Source organism: Sus scrofa, chromosome Y, assembly GCF_054392235.1.
Source record: "Sus scrofa isolate SSC_HxYL_T2T_F1_AM1 chromosome Y, Sscrofa_HxYL_maternal_Yorkshire_Landrace_v2.0, whole genome shotgun sequence".
NCBI lineage: Eukaryota > Metazoa > Chordata > Mammalia > Artiodactyla > Suidae > Sus > Sus scrofa.
Genome location: NC_139402.1, coordinates 19,140,569 through 19,163,653, shown reverse-complemented (window position 1 = coordinate 19,163,653; position 23,085 = coordinate 19,140,569). Strand labels below are relative to the sequence as shown.

The following is a 23,085-nucleotide window of genomic DNA, read 5'->3' as shown; positions in this document are numbered from 1 at the left end:
TGTAAGGAGGATGGGTCTGAAGACTTTAAATAATTTTTAGACTTGTTATGGTTGATTAAAAGGAGGAAGGAGTATTTCCCCAGTAATATGAAATTAGTCAAATGCTTTTTGATGAATACATGCAGATATACCCCCAGTTATATTTTTTTGAAAAATTAATTCACATTAATTTGAAGAATTTGGTAACAAACAATATAAAATGGATGGCAGCAATTTATGAAGTAAAAGACGTGCATGGTTAAATGTAACTCATTATTCATTGTAGTGAAATACAATTGGAAAGTGACATTAGTTTTAATGTTTACCAAAATAAGTATTTATTTCAACCACAGTATTTGTTTTTGTGTACACATTGTTTAAACATTATTCTAAATTAGGTACATGGTGAAGAATTACACCAGAAATACAAAAAACTAGTCAGAATAGTTGTTGCTTTTATGAGGAAGACGGTGAAGGGATTTACATATTTAATTGGGCTAGTCAGCATTTACTTTTCACTATATTATCATTTACAATTTTTAAAAATTTGTGATTTAAAAAAAAAAAAAACAAAAACATTGGATGAGGAAGCCTAACCCTTCTTTGCCCTCTAGGTTTCCATATACTGAATTGACAAATGAAAGGCTTCATCCTCAGGTAACGTACTTCCCTAACGGCATACATTTGAAACGTGAAACGATTAAGTCTAACCTCCTAAACTTTTTTTTTCCATAAAGCATTAACTATCTCTCACATCCACAAGCATACTACGTCACTTTGGACATGAGTGTAGTGGATCACCTCGTCTCCTTTCACCACGGCGCTGACAGTTGCAGTGGTCAAACGGCCGTCATAATAGGAATTTTGGAGCCAGTCATTTCCGGCAGAGACTGGTTGAGGTCTCATCTCGCGAGACAGTGATGCCATAGTGTAGTCAACGGTCTCTTCTGAAGTATTCTCTCAGCTTCTTCAGAGGTAAGAATCGCGTTCCCGGACTTCAGGCAAGAATCTGTAGGTTATGACTAATTTGAGGGTAAATGTTGCCACTTTTTGCTCTCAGCTGTTAGCAGTTTTCTAACATCGACTTTGTCATGGATGTGTGTGAACAGTTTTCTTTGTATCCCTCTAAATGTTGCCCCTTTAGTTTTTGACTTACCTGATCGTTTTCTCAGTCTTTTGTGTGTGTAAATATTTTTTATAAACTGTATTGCTGTGCTCTTCAGCTATTGTTGCTACTTTCACACCGATATGCCTCTTTGTATAATTTTTGCCATTTTTCATTGTGTCTTAATCCTCACTTGTAGTCTTACACTTTTCTTCTTGTTGGTCTGTCTTTATCAAAATTTCTTTTATATTTGTAATCACGTTATTTTCAGTATTTTTAAACTTAGTTTTAATTTCTATGACTTTTGCCCATCCTTTTTTGTTCCCTCTGCTTCTTTTCCTATATCTTTTGCTGTCTCCTCATTTTCTTTCTGTGTCAAACTATCCGTATTTGTTTTTTTTTTTTTCTCTTTAAATAATTTACTCTTAAAATTAAAAAAAAGAAAAAGTTTGTAAACCAGTGTTTCACAATCCCTGGTTTTTCACCCATTGTTCCCCAAGATTTTATATAGGAAAAGAGTTCTCCACCAAACTTTTTTTCCCTTGTATTTCAGTATTCAAACTGTATGTACTGGCTCTTTTTCTCTATTTCTTAATGGTAACCATTTCCCCTTTCCTTTTTTCTCCTTAGGCGCTTTGAACTCTTGCAATCCCTTTGTCTTTCTTTTTGCTTTTAGACTTCCTCTTTCTTGTGCTCTTTTTTTCTCTTTTTCCTCTCCTGCCTTTCTTTCCTTGCTGTCATTTCTTTCAATCTTTTGTCTTTTGATTATCTTTAATGCTGTTTCTTCATGGATGCTTTTAAAGTCTTTTTGAGTTTCGCTGTTCTATACATTTGTCTGTCTCTCTTCTTTACTGTTTACATATTCTTTTATGATAGTTTATGGCTATGTGAGTAGTGATATTTTGCCTTGTTATGTCTTTTGTTTTCTCTCTGGTTTTTCTCATTTTCTTTTTATTCCCCTTTCTCTTTCATTGCATGTACATTTTTTTTCTTAAAATTTCCTTAAACTTTGTCCTTCCCCACAATATTGTGGGTCCTTTCCCAGTATACTGTGGGTTCCCGCCACCCGCCATTTTGTGTCTTGAGTTTGACGTTTGCCAGATTTTTCTGAATCTTTCAAAAATGAGGATTGGGAGTGTCATCTTTTGTTTATAGTTACTAACATCTATGAGGCTAAACATGGAATGGTTTGGTACACAATATAAGAATGTTCTGCCCTTTGTTTCTGCTTTCTTTACTTAGCTACTGTAGATACTTCAATTGCTCTAGGTTTGTATTTGTCTCTAATTTTCCGAGATTAGTATGGCTGTGGCAAATGGTAAACTGTAGTGCTGTGGGTGCCTTGTACTTTTTTTTTTTCCCCATTTCCTGTCTCTGACTTTTTCTGTTTCTCTTTTTCTTGCCTGTATCTTCCATTCTCTCTTGTTCTTTAATTTCTGCTACGTAGTGTTTCCCTCCTATATTTGCCTTCTTCAGTTTACTCCAGGATTAAAAACCATTTCAGTATAATTTGGCCTGATTATCATATGCAATGTGTTGTTGAAAGTCACTTATTATTTCACCTTTCTTGTTCTTTTTCCTTTGATCTTAGTTGTTTTTTTCTTTTTTGTTTTGGCATTTATTCATCTGTTTATTATGTTACATTTTCATGTTTTCAAGATTGCTCCCTTCCAGTTTTTGTTTTGTCTGTTACTGAAAGTTAAATTTACTTGCTCTTTTCCCTTCATCTCTTTAAGTTGGTAGTTTTCTTTCTTTTTATCTGAACTACCCAAATCTTGCAGTATAAACAAAATGGGAAACTAGATTTTCTTGGCTTTTGTAGGACCTAATGTGAAGATGGCAGAAGAATACGCATCACCTTCATCTACTGCCTCTCAGGAAGAAGAACAATTGAAAAACAGAAACTTGATAATTTACTCTATGGCTGAAGAATACCACACAGATGCCTTGACTAAACCCCCCATGACTTTGTCCAGTTTTGTCAATATCAAGCCCAGCACTGGCTCTGTCAAGAAATTGGTAATCAGAAACTTTAAAGGTAATGTGATGATCATTTTAAAAAAGATTTTGGTTTGGCTTCTCATATCCTATTGCTGCTTTTTAATTGTAAATTGGAAGATATACAAGTTAATGAGCACAATTTTTAGATGAATTTGAAACATCATTCATTTTGGACTCTGAAGACCTGGGCTCAGCCATGTTTTTACCACTGAAATTATTTCATTCTTCAAATTTGGCTTTCCTCTAAAAAATGACAGGCTCCAATAAATTTTGCAATACAGTTTTAGAATGGTGCACTTTTGCTTATTATTGAATGGATCTGAAATATTAATGTGAGATCGTTTCCCCTGGTGGTCAAAAGGCAACCATTTTAATTTTTTAACTTGTGGAACATATACACAAAAAAACAATGCACATGAAAAAAACACAATGAACCAAGATAAAGATTCATTATTAAGAATAAATGACTTTCAAAAATTTCTGGGGAAATACAAATGTCATTGAAAAGTTAGAAATTAAGCAGGGCTGCTTAATCCATTTTTCCTTGTAAAAAAAAAATTACATGGGTATTTTAACTTGTAAAAACCAACATCCTTGGTATCTTATCAGATATCTACTTATCTACTTCTTAATTTACATATCCCAACCTCAATTGTATCTTTGTCAGGAGAAAATTTAAGTTTTCCCATTTTAATTAATTATATTTATTTAAAAATTTTGTATTCAGTTCTTTTCTCATTGAATAATTCTATTCTTCATAGTAGTAAAAATATCACCTATTACAGAAATTTCTGAATAAAACACAAGACTTTTTCAAACATGAAATTGTTTTTCCCACTGTTCCTTATCCAGAACCTAATGCATGCTGAATTTTTGTGCTGAATCTTTAGTTTTCAAAGTGTGAGAAAAAAATCTAACTTTAGGAACTAGTTAATATTTTAAATAGTAGAAATTTCCACAATTTCTGTAATATTCATGCATTATTGCATATGATGTTTCTAGTGTTTTATGGTATATTTTATCATTTATAGAATACATTTCAGTATACAGAATGCCTTGGTCTCTATTTATTTTATTTTTTTTTTTCGGTAAACATTAGCTGTTCATTTGATCTGTATTTTCATACTTAAGGTTTATTACATACATTAAATATCTCCTAAAGTTTTTTAAATACTTTTATATAATTTCATATTTATGAGTGATATAAATGAAAACTGTCATTTTGTTTTCGATTTTAAAAACTATGAAAAACTAGAAAATTTTCTCTTGGTAGAGTTGGAACATTGAGTAATTCTCTTGATTATCAGAACCAAATACCTGATTTTTAGTCTTTTTTGCTGACTTTTAAAATGTAAACTCATAGATTTTTAAACAGTAGTACTTATTTCATTTTCACGATATAATTAATAATAATGTTTTTCGTACTTTTAAAATAACTCATTCTTTCAGAGTAAAATTTGTTTTATTAGATGAATTCTGTGGAAAGGGGGAATATTTGCCACCTTGGAGAATGAAATTTCTAGAGAGTGAGAGAGAGTATATTTCTTTACAACACACAGAAAAAAAAAAATGGAATCTAATCTGGAACTTATTCTTGGCCTAAAAAACTTACCTTCTGAGGAGTTTCAAAATAAGTACCTTTTTTTTTTTAAAGAAGTATATTTCTGGTTTCTTGTTTGGCTTTCTGAAGTGGCTTAATTTATGTAAATATAAATATATATACACACACACACACAATATATATTATTAAACATACGCATTGTAGTTATATATATATATATATACACATAATATGACTCACAGTTATGTGGATATATAGTTTCCCTCTCCCAAAGAGAGAAAATCTTGAATTAGCTGTTTTCTGAATCAGTTAATTTTCTTTTTTTTTTGTCTTTTGTATTTTTAGGGCCCCACCAGTGGCATATGGAGGTTCCCTTGCTAGGGGTCTGATTGGAGCTGTTTTTGCTGGCCTATGCCAGAGCCACAGCAATGCCAGATCCAAGCCACGTCTGCAACCTACACCATGGCAATACCAGATCCTCAACCCACTGAGCGAGCCCAGGGATCGAACCCGCAACCTCTTGGTTCCTAGTTGGATTCATTTCCACTGCACCACTACAGGAACTCCCTGAATCAGTTAATTTGTGATTGAATTTGTATTTATTTTTTCCTCATTTTTTTATTCACTTTGTTATGCTTTGACAGCTTCTTAGGTATAACCTTATCATCTAATTGTTTTAAAATATTATTTTTCTTTAGTAATTTAAATGTGAAAATTAAAAATTTTTTCATGACAGTATTTTTAATAATACCGTACTTATATTTTTACTGAGGCAAAATCCACATAGCATAAAATTAGGTATTAACTATTTTAAAATATAAGTGTACACTTCATTGTTAGTAGATGACAATGTTGTATACCCACCACCTCAGTCTAATTCAGGACATTTTCATCACCTCAAAATGAGTCTCCATACCTATAAGCAATCCCCATTTCTCAGTTCCCTTTCTTTTCTCTTCCCTCCTGTCTTCTCACTAAGCAATCAGCAGTCTGCTTTCCTTCTCTATAGGTTTGCCTATTCAGAGTGTTTCATATAAATGAGATCATTGAATAAGTGACCTTTTATGTCTGGCTTCTTTTTCTTTGCATAGTACCTTGGAAATTCATCCACATTGTAACATATATGAGTCATTTCTATAGTTTAAATAAAATTTCATTGTATGGGAACATTTATATAAAAGTTTGCCCAGTACATTTATATTTCATTTGAATACCTGTTTTTAATTCTTTTGGGTATAAACCAGGAGTGGAATTGTGTGGTCACATGATAATTCAGTGTTTAATAACTTAAAGAACTTCCAAACTTACACACTGGCTATACCAGTTTATATTCCACCAGGAATTTATAATGATTGCAGTTTTTCACCTCCTCTCAATAACTTAAATATTTTCTAGGAGATCTGAGTGGTATGTCATGGCTTTGACTAGTATTTCCCTACTGATTAATTATGTTGAGCAACTTTTCATAAAATAGTTGTCCATGTGTATGTCATGGGAAATGTCTTTTCATATTCTTTGCTTAACTTTAATTAAATTTATTTTTTGTGTAGTTGAGTTTAAGGGTTCTTTATTCAGCAGATATTATCTTCTGTCCTGAGGACCTTTTGCTTTATTGAACATGTCCTTTGATGAACAAAGATTTTTAATTTTAATTTAATGATACTCAGTGAGTTTTTTTAATTATCATATGTGTAAACCTATTACTAATCCCAGGTCATGAAGAATTTGACTTCTTTTAAGAGTTTTATAAGTTTTGCCCTTATATTTATATATTTGATCCATTTTATGTTATTTTTTGAATATGATATGAAATGGTGGTACTTATTCATTCTTTTGTATGTGGCTATCATTGTACTGGCACATTTGTTGAAGGGACTATTTGTCTCCACTGAAAGAACCTTGTTTATGAACAGTTCACCATAGATGCATTTGGTGATGTTACATTTAAAAATCTTTTTTGACATTGTCTCCTAAAAGATTTGTTTTGTAATCTTTTTTTTTTAAATGTTTAGATAAACCACTGATGCTGGAAAACTATACTGAAGAAACATGGCAAAAATTAAAGGAAGCTGTACAAGCTATCCAGAACAATATCTCTGTTAAGTACAGCTTGGAAGAACTCTATCAGGTGTGTGTTACTTTAGATGCAATTATTCACTAGTCATAGCAGTGTTAGTTTTTAATTTGACTCTGTTTATATTGACTCAGTACTTACAGTGACTCTATATTAATTGTATTATATTTGTTTTGGATCTCTGAGATTTTTATAATGAAATTTTTTGTAATTATGAACTCACCAACAGATAATACTCATACAATCATGAAAAATTTTTTCTTTGTATATATATTTGATTTGTTTAGCTGCAATTTTGCTTTGTATACAATATATACTTGCATATATATTCTCATTTTTCAAGTTTAAAAAAAATTTAGTTTAGTAGGGTTTTATACACCTTTCTCCTCTATGAAGAGTGTGGAATGGTGTTAAAGTTGGAGTAAAACATTTAATCGCAAAGGGACATGGAAATCTAGGACTTTGTTATTAATTGCATAGTAGATATTTAAAAGATAATTAAATCATTGAATATCTACCTTTGTTTTTTAATCTCAGTATAAAATATTTATTTTTCTGTCTGTCTAGGTATATCATTACATCAAGGAGATATTTCTTAAGTTCTTATGGTAAAATCTGAGAGATGCTTTTTGGGACCAATATTTATTTGATTTGGTCATTCATAATCAATTCCTATTGCATTGACATCTTTTTGTAATTATCCTCTTTCACTCTCTGTATTACATGGATTGTAAATTATAAGCCATTAGTATTGCTTTTTTCATTATTATTTTTTTCTTTTTGGTTGTGCTTTTGGCATGGGGAAGGTCCCAGGCAAGGAAGTGAACCCATGCCATGGTAGTGATGACACTGGATCCTTAACCCACTACACACCAAGGAACTCCTTTTTGTTAGTTTTCTTTTCAAATCTAATGCCTTATACATTCATGCTGTCTTCATTACTTTTTCTTTGTGTTGTCAGTGTACAATTTTCATGCTGATCCTCAGTTTTTTTGAATGAATAATTTCATTCTACTCCACACTCTTAGAAATCACTGCTCATATACTGATGTATATTGCTTATGAAGCCTCCCAGTTATCAGCTCTGTGATGAAATCACTTGGCAGGCCTGATGAACACATTTCACAGGTGATTCCACCTTTCTGAGTCTGTTTCTTATCTATAAAATACTAAGAATAAAAGTATAGTAAAGTTTAATTTTTTAAGGATGAAATTATGTATGATTTATATAAATCATTTGAAACACTTTGACTAATAGTAAGGCCTTAATATGTTGAAAAATCATTCTTTCTCTTTAAGATCATCCTTCTTCAAATAAGAGCTGTAGTTTCACAGCCATATACCTTATTTATAGATGTCTGGTAAAATAAACTGCCTTACCTACCTTCCACAAGAGACTTTCTTACTGTTATATACTGTTATCTTATGACCAACATGTATGTTTGCTGCCTGTTGCTGTTAATCTGGTCCTCTTTGGTTCTGCCAGGGTCCATTTCCTCATGTGACCTGTGCATTCGAGTGACCCAATCAGATCAAGGGGTTACATGGACTTTGCTTTACTCCACTCATTTTTCCTGTTCCGGAGAAATTCATGGAAGTTGTACTCACAACAGGACCACTTATTCTATCTGTCAACAGGGGGACCAATATACTTGCTTTAATCCATGGTGCTCACCAACTGAGGAATGGTTAGAAGGCCATCGTTCTCATATATCAGGGCAGTTAATTAAGGGGAGACAAATTACCAACCCCAAGTTGCCAGTATCAATACTCTTTGATGCCTGCGAAGATATGGGTCATGGACTTCTACTAGACCACGTGAAAGCCTGTCATGGGAAAGAGAATATAGGCTCCAGCATAAATATATGTGCTGGGGAACCACCTGGAGTGGTTGCCAGGAATGCACTTATTGGAGTTGTGTGACCTGGGCAACCTGGAATAAGGGAGACAAAACAGTTGTCTTTCAAAAGGGTATAGCCCATCCAGACTGTCAGACTAAAACTTGTAGCCCATTTAATTTCACTATTTTTAATTCCAGTGAGCCCAAATGGAAGGAGGGTTTCAAAATAAGCATTCACATAGCTGGAAGAGGCCTTGACACTGGAGCTGTGCTACATTTCCAGAGAATCATGTTTGTGGTCTAAGCTGCCTCTCACAGGGTCTTTCATTCCTTTTATAAAGAGGTAAAAAACACCCCACCTCCCATTCTGGCCACAACTAAGAACTTGTTCTTAGCCCTGGCAGAAACTATTGCACAAACTCTCAAGGTCTTCTCTTGTTATGTATACAGGGGAACAAACACAGGAGACCACTGGCCTTGGCAAGCCAGAGAACTGGACCCATTAGAGCTTCATAATGAGACTGCATACCCCCAACTCACCAGTGGGGTATGGCTCCTCAGCACTGCTATTATAGGGAGAAATTGTCTTACGAGGTGGGGAGGATGGTTTAATGTTTCAGTTGGAAGCCTAACATGTTTAAGGCCTAAGATATTATAATCTGACTGCCAAAAAGAATCAATGGTGATCATCCTGCAACCTCTCAGAGCCCAAGCCTAATCCCCTGTCCAACTTTTCCCACCTCCTACGAGCATGGGAAGATATCAGTGCTAATATCCAATGGTGGACACCATGAGGATTATATCAGATTTGTAGAAAAAATGGCCTATTCCATACTCCCCCCTCCCCAGTTGGGCTGGGGCATGTGTACTGTGAACAATCAGATGTTCCTTCTTCCTGCTCCCACTGTCACTAGGGGAGCAACTGGGAGTTCCTATATATAGGGCACAGGGTACCCAGAGAGATGGGAGGGCTCTCCAAATTGGAGACTGGAAAGATGATGAATGGCTGCAGAATTGATAATTCAACATTATGGACCTGCCACCTGGGCAGAGGACGGCTCTTGGGGATATCGCATCCCTATCTATATGCTGAACCACATCATCAGACTACAGGCAGTTTTGGAACTTATTAACAAATTACACTGCAAAGGCCTTGACTATATTGGCCCAACAACAAACTAAATGCACAGTGTAATCTACCAAAATCGCTTGGCCTTGGATTATTTACTTGCTTTTGAAGGAGGGGTTTGTAAAAAATTTAGCTTAAGTAATTGCTGTCTACAAATAGATGACACTGGAAAGGTGATAGAAGAAATTGCTGACCTCATGACTAAACTTGCCCATGTGCCTGTACAAACTTGGAAAGGCTGGGATGCAGACAGTCTCTTTGGTAAATAGTTCTCTTTGTTGGGAGGAATTAAGACAATGGTCAGAGTAATCATACTCACAAGGTGCCCACTTATTCCCTGCCTTGCACCTCTCCTGATAAATATTATAAAAGATTTTAATAAAAACCATGGTTAAAAAAAAAAAAAAACAGCCTCCCACCTGCTACTTATCAGAGGCTACCAAAGGGTTATGACTGATGATGATCTCTGAAGGGTGCAGATGCACCCTAAACATCAAGAGGGGGGAATGAAATAGAGTTTTAACTAAAGAACAACCCCCCCCCCCTTGGCTAAGAAGGCAGCTGCAAGCCTTTCCAGCCATGCTCCTCACTATACCACCCTTTTGTAATAATGTAACAACTGTGGGCCCTATGTCCAAGCCAGCAGCCCTGCTAATCATGTACCCAATATTGCTTATCAGTTCTGCTTCTGTAACCTTGCTTGCTCAGTTTCTTAGGGAGGAACACTGTCTGCTTGGGGATGGGGGGGAGGTCCCGGACGCTTACATGGCACAATCAAGACCTTGTAGTGTATAAAAGTTACTGAGAACAAAGACCTGGTGCTCAGACTCTGGAGTCTGCACCAGTGCTGAATAAACCTTGCTTTTCCACATCTCCGAGTGCTGTTTGTCTCCTTCCACTGCCACGGTTTTTGCAGTTTCTGCAACATCAGAGCAGAAGCCACTGGGGGAGAGCTGAAGGACCCATGTTAACACTAAACCTCTAGTTTAAAATTTGCCATTTTAGCTAGTTTCAGTAGATATGCTTCCACTTCCTTCTCAAAATTTGAATCACCATTTTGTGAGATTGTATAGTTTACAAAGGCTTGAGATACTTTGACAAGAGATAGGAGCTATACACCTTGATATCAGGTGGATTTGGCATTCAAAGTGTGTACATAATATTCATCATGTAATTAATTCCATCACCAGAGCTTCCTGATGGACTTTGCATAATAATCCTTGGCCTGCATTCTCATGGTAAATTTCATGCTTTATCTTTGCAGAGGGATTTCAGGATTTCTTTCAGCAGAGCTTCAGTGTGGCAGCATGATAACTTATGCTGCCTCTACAGCAACCAATGCTCCACCTACTCTTTTGATGTCCACTCAGTCAGCACACTCTCCATGTACTCTACACACATTTTGGCAGTAAGTCATGCAGTAGGTGAGACTTTTGTTCTGATTTTGAGAGTTTATTCCATTGGCAATGTCACTTTATCACATTTCCTCCTACTAATTGGTCTTTTCTCATGATTTTTCATGTTATTAAAACAACCTGAATGTCACAAATTGTTTTCTCCCTCTTTGAATTTTTTCTTTATTTTTTGGTGGGTGTTTTGTGGAGACAATATAATAAAATTGTTTTACTGAAAGTAACTTGACAGATATTTTGGAGAAAGGAGATGTGCCAATGTTAAAATATTTTGTTAGTTACTCATGTGCATGTGGTTATTCTAATATGTACTCTCCTAAACACAAATTTAGCAAATAGTCTATTCTTTGAATCCCTACCCAAAAATGCTAGGATGTGAAGTAGCTCTGCAGTGAAATGATAACAGACAGCCTCAATATAATTCATTGCTATATCTCTCCCACTGGAGATGAAATAGCTTCCCCCATCATCTCTCTAATAGGAGAATGCTTGCAAGGCAAAAGGATATTTATATTGTCATGGGGAAATACAAACATAAATAAAAGTGTTGATGTAAGATTTTGTTCCCAGTTAAAAACACTTTGCAATACATCACACTGGTTCTTGATTCTATGTTTTCCATGTTATTCACCAGACTCGAGTTCAGAAAAATTGGAGACATTTCTCATCTACAGCTTAAAAAATAGTATCAAGTGTGTGATTCTATTGTTCCTCAGGGGGAAAATTCTGCAAAAACCTTTGGACCTAACAGTGGAATGGTTGGATGCCAGACTGCATTGACACCTAAGTAAACTTACGCTGTCATGGTACATTTCATGTTTTATCTTTGCAGAGGGATATTGGGATTCTGCTCAGAATAGCTTCAGTTACACATCATGATGTCTAATGCTGCCTCCACATTGACAAATACTCCACATGTTCTTTTGACATCCAGTCACCACACTCTCCCTGCACTTGAAAAACATTTTGGGCAATAAATCACCCTGTACAAGAGGATTTTGTTTTGATTTCAAAAGTTTATTTAGGTGGCAATGTCTCTTTTTCATACTTCCTCTTTCCATTTCATCATTTATCATGATTTTTCCATTGCTTCCAACAACTGGAATGTCACAGAAGAGTTTTCTCACACTTTGAATTTTTTTTCCTTTGGGGGGGGGCTCTTATTGCAGATGCAGTTTCATATAAGTTCCTTTACTGGAGGGAATTTGGCAGATATTTCAGGGGAAAACATTGTGTAAATGTCTGTGTATTACAGAATATTACACATGTGCATGTTGCTATCCTCGACTGTACACAACTAAATACAAAATTTTGACAAATGATCTGTTCTTTTTATCCCCACTCAAATATGGAAAGAGTAGAGGAGGCTCTTCTGTGCAATTGTGAGAGAAGGACTCAATATAATTCTATGCTACATCTCTGCCCACTGGAGATGAAATACCTTCCTCACTCATCTCACTCTCAGGAGAACAATGCTTGCAAGGCAGAATCTATGTGTATATTCTCATGTGGAAATCCAAAACAAACAAAAACAGTGATGATATTTTTTTGTTGAAAATTCATTTGAATTTGCAATAAACCACACTGGTTTCTAATACTATTTTGTCCCTGTATGTTGTCAGCATTGAGGTCAGAAAAAGTGGAGATATTATTCATCTACAGTTCAAAACAAAGGATCAAGTGGGTGATTCTGTAGTTCCCCAGGAGGAAGATTCTGCACAAACTTTTGGACCTGAGAATGGAGTGTTTGGAGGCATAGGAGAGCACAGCAAATTTAGGAAAGAAGAATGTTTCATAGTATTGGTATTGATCCCTAGTGAACATTTTACATCCTTTTGGACAAAGTTTATTCCAAAAGTCAAAGAGGAATCATGAACTCTGTTGAAATACTCTGGTTAATAATATCCCAATGATATGATCATTCAGGTTTTTGGAAAGACAAGTATCCATGAAATCCTACTACACTCCATAGGGATGGGGGATCATGGCCAGGATCTACCTTAAGCTAGAGGGCCTTTCATGTTTTCTAGTGTAAAGAAAATCTTCATAAGACCTTCTCCATCATCTTTCTGCAGGGAGAGATCCTGGGCATCTCAGTCAAAAGTTTTGTTGTTTGGCATATATTATGGAGTGGGAAATCTTATCATAAATTTTTTAGATGAGAAGACAAACACCAAGTCACATTACCCACACAATATGAAAGATGGCAGGAGTTCCCGTTGTGGCGCAGTGGTTAACGAATCTGACTAGGAACCATGAGGTTGCAGGTTCGGTCCCTGCCCTTGCTCAGTGGGTTAACGATCCGGTGTTGCCATGAGCTGCGGTGTAGGTTGCAGACATGGCTCGGACCAGCATTGCTGTGGCTCTGGTGTAGGCTGGCGGCTACAGCTCCAATTCGACCCCTAGCCTGGGAACCTCCATATGCTGCGGGAGCAGCCCAAAGAAATAGCAAAAAGACACACACAAAAAAATATATATATATATATGAAAGATGGCATTGAATTTATGATAAAGCACATAATTATGTGCTCTCTTCTTAGTAGATTATATACTTTTCTTTGGTCGAGAGCTTTTGCCTGACAGGTAGGAGATGCACTGCATGGTTGCAATGGTTAGGCTGCCAAACCGCATTCAGGAACCTCCTGAGTCAAAAGCATATGGAGTCAAGGGCTGGGTGATAGGAATCTGGCCTCTGTGCCCATCCTGAATATGTCATGGTTCCATGTCATGTTCTTTCATGTCAGAGATACCAGGGTGTCTTTCAGAAGAACTTTCAAGTGGCAACCCTATATGGAATTCAATATCTTCCCTTAGGCACTATTCAGATGGTGTTTTGACTTTCTTTGGCACAGCATACTCTTCAGGTACTCAACACGTATTACTGCCAAGCTCGTTCACCAAGGCATATAGCACATCATTGTGCAAACTTTCCATCAATTTCCATGGCATTTTCACATTCTTCAAATCTCATATTTCTCTTTGTCTTCTCTAACTTAATCTCAATTTCTCCAGAAATCTGAAAAATGCTGAAAGCACTTTCAGGGTCATAGTGATTTCTGGGCAGATTATTTAATTTTTGCTCTTTCACTTGGTTTTATAAATTTTTATGTTTTTAATGTTATCTACATTCTTCACTTTCCTTTATTGCTTTTTTTTTTTTTTGTATTTGGGGTGATAGAAAAACCCAAGGCCCTTCTTTGGCCAGAATTTTTGGCAATATTTCATTGTCAATATTTCAGAATATGTATGTTTCTATAGGACCAGAGATAATATCTTTCTTCATGATTTCATAGACCCTGGACTTTTATCACCCAGGGGCCTGTAGGACATCCTGAAGTATGTTTTGCCACAAAATTGTGACAGAGAGGCTTATAATTATGCAGTGAGACCTCTACCAAGCAAGACTGAATATATTCCATTTCTAGCTTTTGGGGGCAAATTGATTGCATGGAATGGCACAACAAAATTTTCATCATCCTGGGAAGAGTTTTTGAAAGGCTGTTGATGATGAATTTCAGGCACTGTTTGAAATATTTCTGTGTTTCTGAAAACTCCACTCTTTCCTGGTCTCTCCTCTCCCATTTAGAAGAATTTTTTTTTTTTTTTGAATAGAAGAGAAGGCAGAGTTTGCCTCATAATTGTGAGAACCAAATATTTGTTCAATCCATAATATTTGAAGAGAGTTATTCTGCTGGATATTTTTTGATCCTAGACTGGACTGTGTGTAATAATAATGGAAGATAACACTGTTTGGAACTGCGTGCTAATGGAGGACTTGGAGAGAGATTCCTATGGGCTATAATTTTGCTACATTCAGACATATTTTATCAGGGTTTCTACTGGAATTTTTCAGGATCTAGACACTATATTGCAGTCAAAAGGAAACAATAAAAAGCATAGAATTTCCCCAACATTCGGTAGTAATGTCAAATATCCCAATTCTTTACAACTCCATATGTTTTGGGGAAGAGTGCCAGTGAGAGCCTTAAGCAAAACCGTGTTCCAATGTTTTCCTCCAAAATGAAAGGAGTCACAAGACATTCTCCATGTTCCTGCTGCAGAGATAGCTTCTTGCAATGCAATTCTAAAGTCTTTGAGGTTCCCCATGTTGTAATATTTTGGACCTCAAATCTTAAGCCATTCAGGAAACTGAATAACCCAGGCTCACATTCAAACTCTGGTTTAAATTAGAGACTTCTGCTACTTTCAGTAGATAGCCTTCAGCTCTATTCTCAAAATTTGCATCAATGTTTTTGGAGATTTTATATTGGGGTGTTATGACAAGACATAGGAGTTGCATACCTTAACATCATATGGCTTTGGTGTCAAAAATGTGTTCAGAATATATCTCTATCTAAATAATTCTAATCACCAATAATTCTATCACCAGAGCTTTCTGAATGGACTTTATGTAAAAGTAATTGGCCTGCACAGTCACAGTGCATTTCATGCTCTATTTTTGCAGAGGGATTTCTGGATTCCTCTCAGAAGAGCTTTCAGTGGGAAAGCATGATATCTAATGCTGCCTCCATTTTGAAAATTCTCCAATTGCTCTTTTGATGTCAACTCAGTCACTCTCCATGAACCCTACACACATTTTGGCCAATGAATCACCCAATATAAGAGCATTGTGTTGTGATTTTGAAAGCTTATTCCATTGGAAATGCCATTTTTTTTCATATTTCCTTATACAGCTTGGTATTTTTTCATGATTTTTGTGTGGTTTAAACAACCATAAAGTCAAAAGAGTGTTTTCTCCTTTTATTATTTTTTTAAATTTCTTTGGGGTTATTGTGTGGAGGCAGTATAATATAAATTGTTTTACTGGAAGGAATTTATTTGATAGATATTTCAGGAGAAATATTATGCCAATATCTGTGAATTACAGTATATTTTTACATATGTGCCTCTTTATATCCTCATATGTACACTCCTAATAACAAAATTTTGGTGAAGAGTCCATTCTTTGAATCCCCACACAAGCAAGGAAAGACTAGATATAACTCTTCTGTGCAACAGTGACAGAGAGCCTTAATATATTTCAGTGCTATATCTATGCCCACTGGAGATGAAATACCTTCCCCCCTCATCTCTCCCTTATAAGTAACATGTTCTCAAGAAAGAATGGATATGTATAGTCTCAAGGGAAATTCCAAGTCTAAAATTAAATTCCAAGTCTAAAATTAAATTGCTCCCAATTCAAAAGACTTTGCAATACATCTCACTGGTTCCTTATCCCATTTTTCTCATGTTAATTGCCAGAGTGTAGGTCAGAAAAAGAGGAGTATTTATCTACCATTCAAAAGTAGGATCAAGTAGATTATTCTATAGATCACCATGAGGAAGATTATGCACAAATATTTGGACCCTAGATTGAACTGGTTTGAGGCAGAGGAGAGCAGAGTAAATTTAGGAAGGGAGCACATTTAGTGGATTTGGATAATGCTCCCTAGTGAATATTTTATGGTTTTTTTAGTCTCAATTAATTCCAAGTTTCAAATGGATATCATGACTATGCTGAAGTACTCTGATTAATAAAAACCCAGTGATAAGTCCATTCTTATTGTTGGAAAGGCAATTATCTTTGAAGACATTTTTGACTTCTGTAGGGTAGGTGGAATAAGGCCAGGATGAACTTTAATCCAGACTGCACTCCATGTTGTCTAATGGAAAGTAAATCCTCACACTATTTTCTCCATTTTCCTTCTGCATGGAGAGATACTGGGCAATTCAGTCAAAAACTTTCACAGCTCTGCATGTCCTAAGCTATGGGAAAGTTGTTCAGATATGTCACATATGAGAAGCCAGACACTGACTCACATTTCCTGAAAGATATAAAAGATAGCATTGAAGTTATGATTCACCCAACTTTGTGTTGCCTTCTTGGAATTCTTTGCATTTTCCCTTGATTGAGGATATTTGCCCAACAGATTGGAGGCTAAGAGATGTGTTACAGGTCTCTTGGCTGCCCAAAGTGCATTCAGGAAATTCCTGAGTCAAATTAATATGTAGCAGAGCTGGGAAATGGGAATCTGGTTAATGACCTCAGACTGAATTATTAACATAGAGATGTCAGGGTTCCTTTCAGAAGAACTTTGTGAAGGCAACTTGGTATGGAATTCCTCTCTCCCTTTACACTCTGTTTAAATTCTGTTTTGAATTTCTTTGTCACAGCACACCACTAAGGTACTCAACATGGATGGCTGCCAAATTGTGCACCTAGGCACACATCCCATGGTTGTGCAATCTTTGCATCTATTTCCTTGTCAATTTCACATTCTACAAATAACCCCTACTTCTCTGTTTTTTTCTAATTGCATCTCATTCTCTTGGGAAATCTGGTATCCTAAAAACACCTTCAAAGTCTGAGAAATTTCTGGGAAGATTATTTAATATTTGCTCCTTTGCTTGGTTTTATTTTAATTTTAATTTTTACCTACATGCCTTATTTTCATTTGTTGTTTTCTTTTTACTCTCTCTGCAGACCATGTTGTATTTTGGGTGACAGGAAAAAAAAATAAAACCTCTTGTTGACAAGAAATTTTAGGCAATATTTTGTCATCAATGTCTCCTAAAATGTATATTTCTCCAGGAACAGTAATAATACCTTGCTTCAGGATTTCATTGATCCTGGTCTTTTAGTCCCCCAGGGACCTGCAGGAGACTTTTAAGTATGCTTTGCCATGAAATCGTGATAGAGAGGCTTAAAGTTATTCAGTGAGGCCTCTAAACAACAAGGCCAAATATGTCCATTTTCCAGCTTTTTTGTGCAAGATGATGTGGGAATGCAACAAACAAATCTTCATTGTCCTGGAAGGAGTTTTCCATAGACTGATGATGAGGCCCTTCAGGAACTGTACTAAATGTTTTGAGAAACTGCAATATCTTTTCCTTGTCGCTCCTCTCCTCTTTTTATGAACTTGTGTAAGGGACAGAGGAGAAAACACAGTTTGGCTCAGAACAGCGTGAACCACAATGTGGTTCAATCCATAATTCTTGAGGAGGGTTATTCTGCTGGATGGCTTTGGATCCTAGAGTGAACTGTGTGCAATAATAAGGCCAGAGAACCTCTTTGGAAATGACAACTCATTGTCGAGTTGACAGATATTTAAGGGATTTAAAGGTTGTTCATTCAGACAGACATTTTGTCATGGTATCTACGGGAATTTGAAGGATGTAGAATGTATACTGTTGTCAAAATGAAACAAAATTTACCAAAGAATATGCCCAAACTTATGTAGTAATAACATATATCCTACACAATCTTTGCAACTCCATGTGTTTTATTGAAGAGGAAGAGGAGAGCCTTAAGCAAATATGTGTTCTTAAGTTTGCCACAAAAATATCAGGAGTCACCAACCTTTCCCACCTTCCTGCTGCACAGACAGATTCTTGGAAAGCAATTCAAAAGTTTTGAAGCTCTCTGTGTTATAACCTTTTGAATATCAAGCTTAAGTCATTTTGGGGAGCTGAAGAACACAGGCTCACATGAGACCTCTGGTTTAAATTTTAGGATTTCAGCTAATTTCATGAGATGTCCTTCTAGTCCCTTCTTGAAATTTTCATCAGCATTTTGGAGATTGTCTAGTGTACATGGGCTTGAGATATTTTGACCACAGATAAGAGTCCCACACCTTGATATCAGGTGGCTTTGGTGTCCAAAGATGTTTGTAAAATGCTCAGCTAAATAATTCCATAAGCAGAGGTTGGTGAATGCACGTCATGTAAAAGTCCTTGGCCTGAATTTTCATGGTACATCTCATGCTTTATATTGGCAGAGTGATTTTGGGACCCCTCTCAGAAGAGCTTCAGTGGGACAGCATGATATCTAATGCTGACTCCACATTGACCAATGCTCCATCTGCTCTCTTGACATCCACTCAGTCATCACTCTTTCCATGAACTTGACACACATTTTGGCCAGTGCCTCACCCATTGCCATAGAATTTTGTTAAGATTTTGAATGTTTATTCCATTGGAAATGTCACTTAAATTTATTTCCTCATTTAGCTTTGTCTTTTCTTATGATTTTTGACGTGCTTTCAACTACTGTAATGTCACAAATGTGTTTCCTGCCTCTTTGATTTTTTTTTTTTTTGGACTGCATTGTCTGGGGGTAGTGTTATATAAGTTGTTTAAGTGGAAAGAAATTGAACAGATATTTTGGCAGAAAATTAATGAGGAATTATCTGTCTTAGAAATATTTTTATCCATAGATGCATGTGGCTTTCCTCATGTATATTCCCCAAAACACAAAATGTTTGTGAAAAGACAGTTCTATGAATTGCCACACAAACATGGAAATACTTGGCATACCTCTGCACTGCAATGGTGCCAGACAGACTTGTTATAATGCAGTGCTAAATCTCTGCCTTTAGAAGATGAAACTCCTCCCCCTCCTTTTCCCCCATTTGAAAAATAGTGCTTTCCAGGCACAATGGAGTTATATATTATCATGAGTAACTCCAAATTAAAAAAATGGTTATAGTTGTCCTTATTCCCAACACAAAACTTTTCAATACATCATATTGTTCCTGATATTTTTCCATGTTAATCACCAGATTAAGTTTAGAAAATTTAGAGACCTTGTTCATCTGCAATTAAAAAGAAAGCATCAAGTGGGAAATTCCATAATCTCCCAGGGGGGGAAGATTCTGCACTAAGATTTGGATCAGAACTCTCTAGTTATAGGCAGATGAAACACAGGAAATTTAGGAAAGGAGCCCACTTGTTGGAATTGGATAATGCTCTGCAGTGCATAACTTGTATTGTTTTGATCCCAGTTTTTTTTACAAGGTTCAAATAGATATCATGAACTGTGTTAAAGTACTCTGGTTAATAACAACCCAGTGACAAGTCTGTTTATATTGTTGGAATAACAAATATCGTCCAAGCTTTTTTTGATGCTGTAAGTTAGGTCTAGCATGGATAAGATGAGCTTTAATCCAGAGGTCATTCCATGTTGTCTAATTGAAAGTAAATCCTCATTCACACTTCTCCATCATCCTTATGCAGGGAGAGATCCTGGGCAACTCAGTCAAAAAGTTTTGTCACCCAGCATGTTCTGAGGAATGGGAAAGTTGATCATAAATTCCTTAGATGAGCAGACAGACTGATTGACATTGTCTGCATGGTATCAAAAATGGCATTGAAGTTATGATTAAGTACAGAATTTTGTGCTGCTTTCCTGAAACTTTATTCTCCCTTGATTGTGACCATTGGCCTGACAGATTGGAAGTTAATAGCTGTGTATAGAAGTGTCTTGACTGTCCACATTGTAGTCATAAAATTCCAGAGTCAAATTCATATGTAGCCAAGAGCTAGGAAATTGGAATCTGGCTAATGTGCTTGGCCTTAATTGATCATGGCCCCATGTCATGTTTTATCATGGCAAAGAAATATCAGGGTTCCGTTCAGAAAAACTTTTGAGTAGTAATATGTTATGTAATTTCACCTCTCCCTGGACACTATTCAAATGGTGTTTTGCCTTTCTTTGCACTCCTCAGGTGCTCAACACATATATCTGTTCAACTCCATTGACTAGGCACACAGCTCATGGTAGTTCAGTTCTTCCATTGACTTACTTGGCAGTTTCACATTCTAAAATTCCCCCATACTTCTTTGTCTTCTCTAACTTAATCATTCCAGATATCTGATATCCCTAAAAACACCTTGAGGGTCTGTGAGATTTCTGTGCAGATTATTTAATTTTTGGTTCTTTGCTTGGTTTTAATTTATCCATTTATTGTATTCTACATAATTTCTTTCCTTTATTCCTTTATTTTTTTCTCTCACAGCAGACAGTATGGTATTTCTGATAACATAAAATAGTTACAGTTCATGTTTGTCCACAATTTTTAGGCAACCTTTCATTGTTGATGATTCTGAATATGTGTATTTTTATAGGATCATAAATAACACCTGCCTTCAGGATTTCAGAGACCCTGGTCTTTCAGTCCCCTAGGGACCTGCAGAAGGCGCAGAAGGATGCTTTGCCATGAAATTATGATGAAGAGGATTATAATTATTCGGTGAGACCACTACATATCAAGAATATGTAGTGGAATATTCCATTTCCAACGCTTTTGGACAAGGTGTTTTCATGGAATGCAACAGCCAAATCTTCATTATTGTGGTGAGGATTTTGTGAAAGATGGTGATGATGTACTTCAGGAATTTTCTGTTGCTTCAAGAAACTTCACTACCTCTCCTGGTCTCTCATCTCCAATTTTGATGGACTAGTGTTAAGAACGGAAGAGAAGCCAGTATTTGCTTCAAAATGGTGAGAAAAAAAAAGTGGGTAAATCCTTAAATTTTGAGAAGAGTTATTGCCCTGGATGATTTTGGATCTTAGGCTGGACCATGCACAATAATAGGAGAAGAGAACACTCCTGGGAAATGAGTGTAAACAATATAGAGTGGTCAAAAGAGAACAAGGGATATCAAAGAATTTGTCCATGGTTCTGCAGTAATGACAAATACCCAACAAGCTCATTACAACTACATGTGTTATGTGGAAGAGGGCCAGGGGAGCCTTAAACAAATATGTGTACCAAAGTATTCCACAAAAAAAGACCTTCACCATTTTCCTTCAGCACAGACAGATCCTATGAATGTAATTCAAAATTATTTGATTCTATGCGTGATGTAGTTTTTTGTATCTCGAACTTTAAATTCTGGGAGGAGCAGAAATTCCAGGCTCAATTTAAACCTCTTAAGATTTCAGCTAGTTTCAGCAGACACACATCAGCTACCTTCTTAAAATTTGCTTCAGCATTTTGTGAGATTGTGGAGCAATTTACATCAGCTTGAGATATTTGGACAATAGATAGGAGTTGCAAACCTTGATAGTGGATTTCTTTGGTGTCCAAAGTGTGTTTGGAAAATGCTTCAGCCAAATAATTATATCACAAGAGCTTTGTGAATGAACTTGATATAAGAGCGCTTGGCCTGCATTTTCATGACACATTTCATCCTCTATTTTTGCAGAGAGATTTTAGGATTCCCCTCGGCAGAGTTTCAGTGGAAGAGCATGATATTTAAAGTTGCCTCCTCATTGACCAAGACTCCCTCTCCTCTTTTGATGTCCACTCATGAACTTACCAATCTTTCCATGCCCTTGACACATATTTTGGGCATTACATCACCAGGAACCATAGCATTTTGTTCTGATTTTGAATATTTATTCCATTGGGAATGACACTTTTTCATATATCCTCATATAGCTTGGTCTTTTCTAATGATTTTTCATGTATTTACATCAAATGGAAAGCTACAAATGTGTTTTTGCTATCTTTGAATTTTTTATTCTTTTTTTCTTTTTGGTGGGTGCTCTTTGTAAGCAGTATTATATAAGTTGTTTCACTGAAAGGAAATTGACAGATATTTCAGGAGAAAGTAATGTGCCCAGGTCTGTGTATTACAATATATTTTTACAGATGTGCATGTGGCTGTCCTCATATATACATTCCTAAACACTAAACTTTTACAGAGAGGAGGCATGATGGCAGAAGAGTAGGGGGAAGTGCTTGCCTTCTCCCACAAACACAACAAAAACACACATCTACACATAAAACAATTTCGCAGAATAACACCTGAGTGCTGGCAGAAGAATTTAAACCACCAAAAATGCAAGAATCTCTTGACATAACTGGGTAAAGTAAGAGAAAAGAGGAGAGATAGAGAAGAGGAATCAGAACTGGACTGGCACTCCTGAGAGGTAATTGTGAAAGAGAAAGGGAACCTACACACTGGAAAGTCACCTGATGGAAAGATCAACCAAGTCAGAGGGCTCTCCAGACTCCGAGAAAAGTGGAGCAGCAGGTCTGAGATCTAAATCACAATCAGAGAGCAGTCACTTAAATAAGCCAGAATACAGACCTAATCATGAAGATGTTCAAAACAACAAAAAGGGAAGTAGGGAAATGAAAAGATTATTTTTTCTCTTTTCCTTTTTTTATATTTTATCATGGTAATGGAGTGTT

General features: G+C 36.1%; 1 protein-coding gene across 1 annotated transcript; it reads left to right on the top strand.

The window, feature by feature from the left end:
• Nucleotides 1-864: 864 nt before the first annotated feature.
• On the top strand, nt 865-22,543 carry LOC146394425 (cullin-4B-like). The gene is made up of 4 exons (XM_085009040.1): nt 865-954; nt 2,907-3,122; nt 6,659-6,774; nt 21,008-22,543. The coding sequence occupies exons 2-4, from the start codon at nt 2,921-2,923 to the stop codon at nt 21,017-21,019; spliced, it is 330 nt and encodes a 109-aa protein (XP_084865166.1). The 5' UTR covers nt 865-954; nt 2,907-2,920; the 3' UTR covers nt 21,020-22,543.
• The last annotated feature ends 542 nt before the right edge of the window (nt 22,544-23,085 follow it).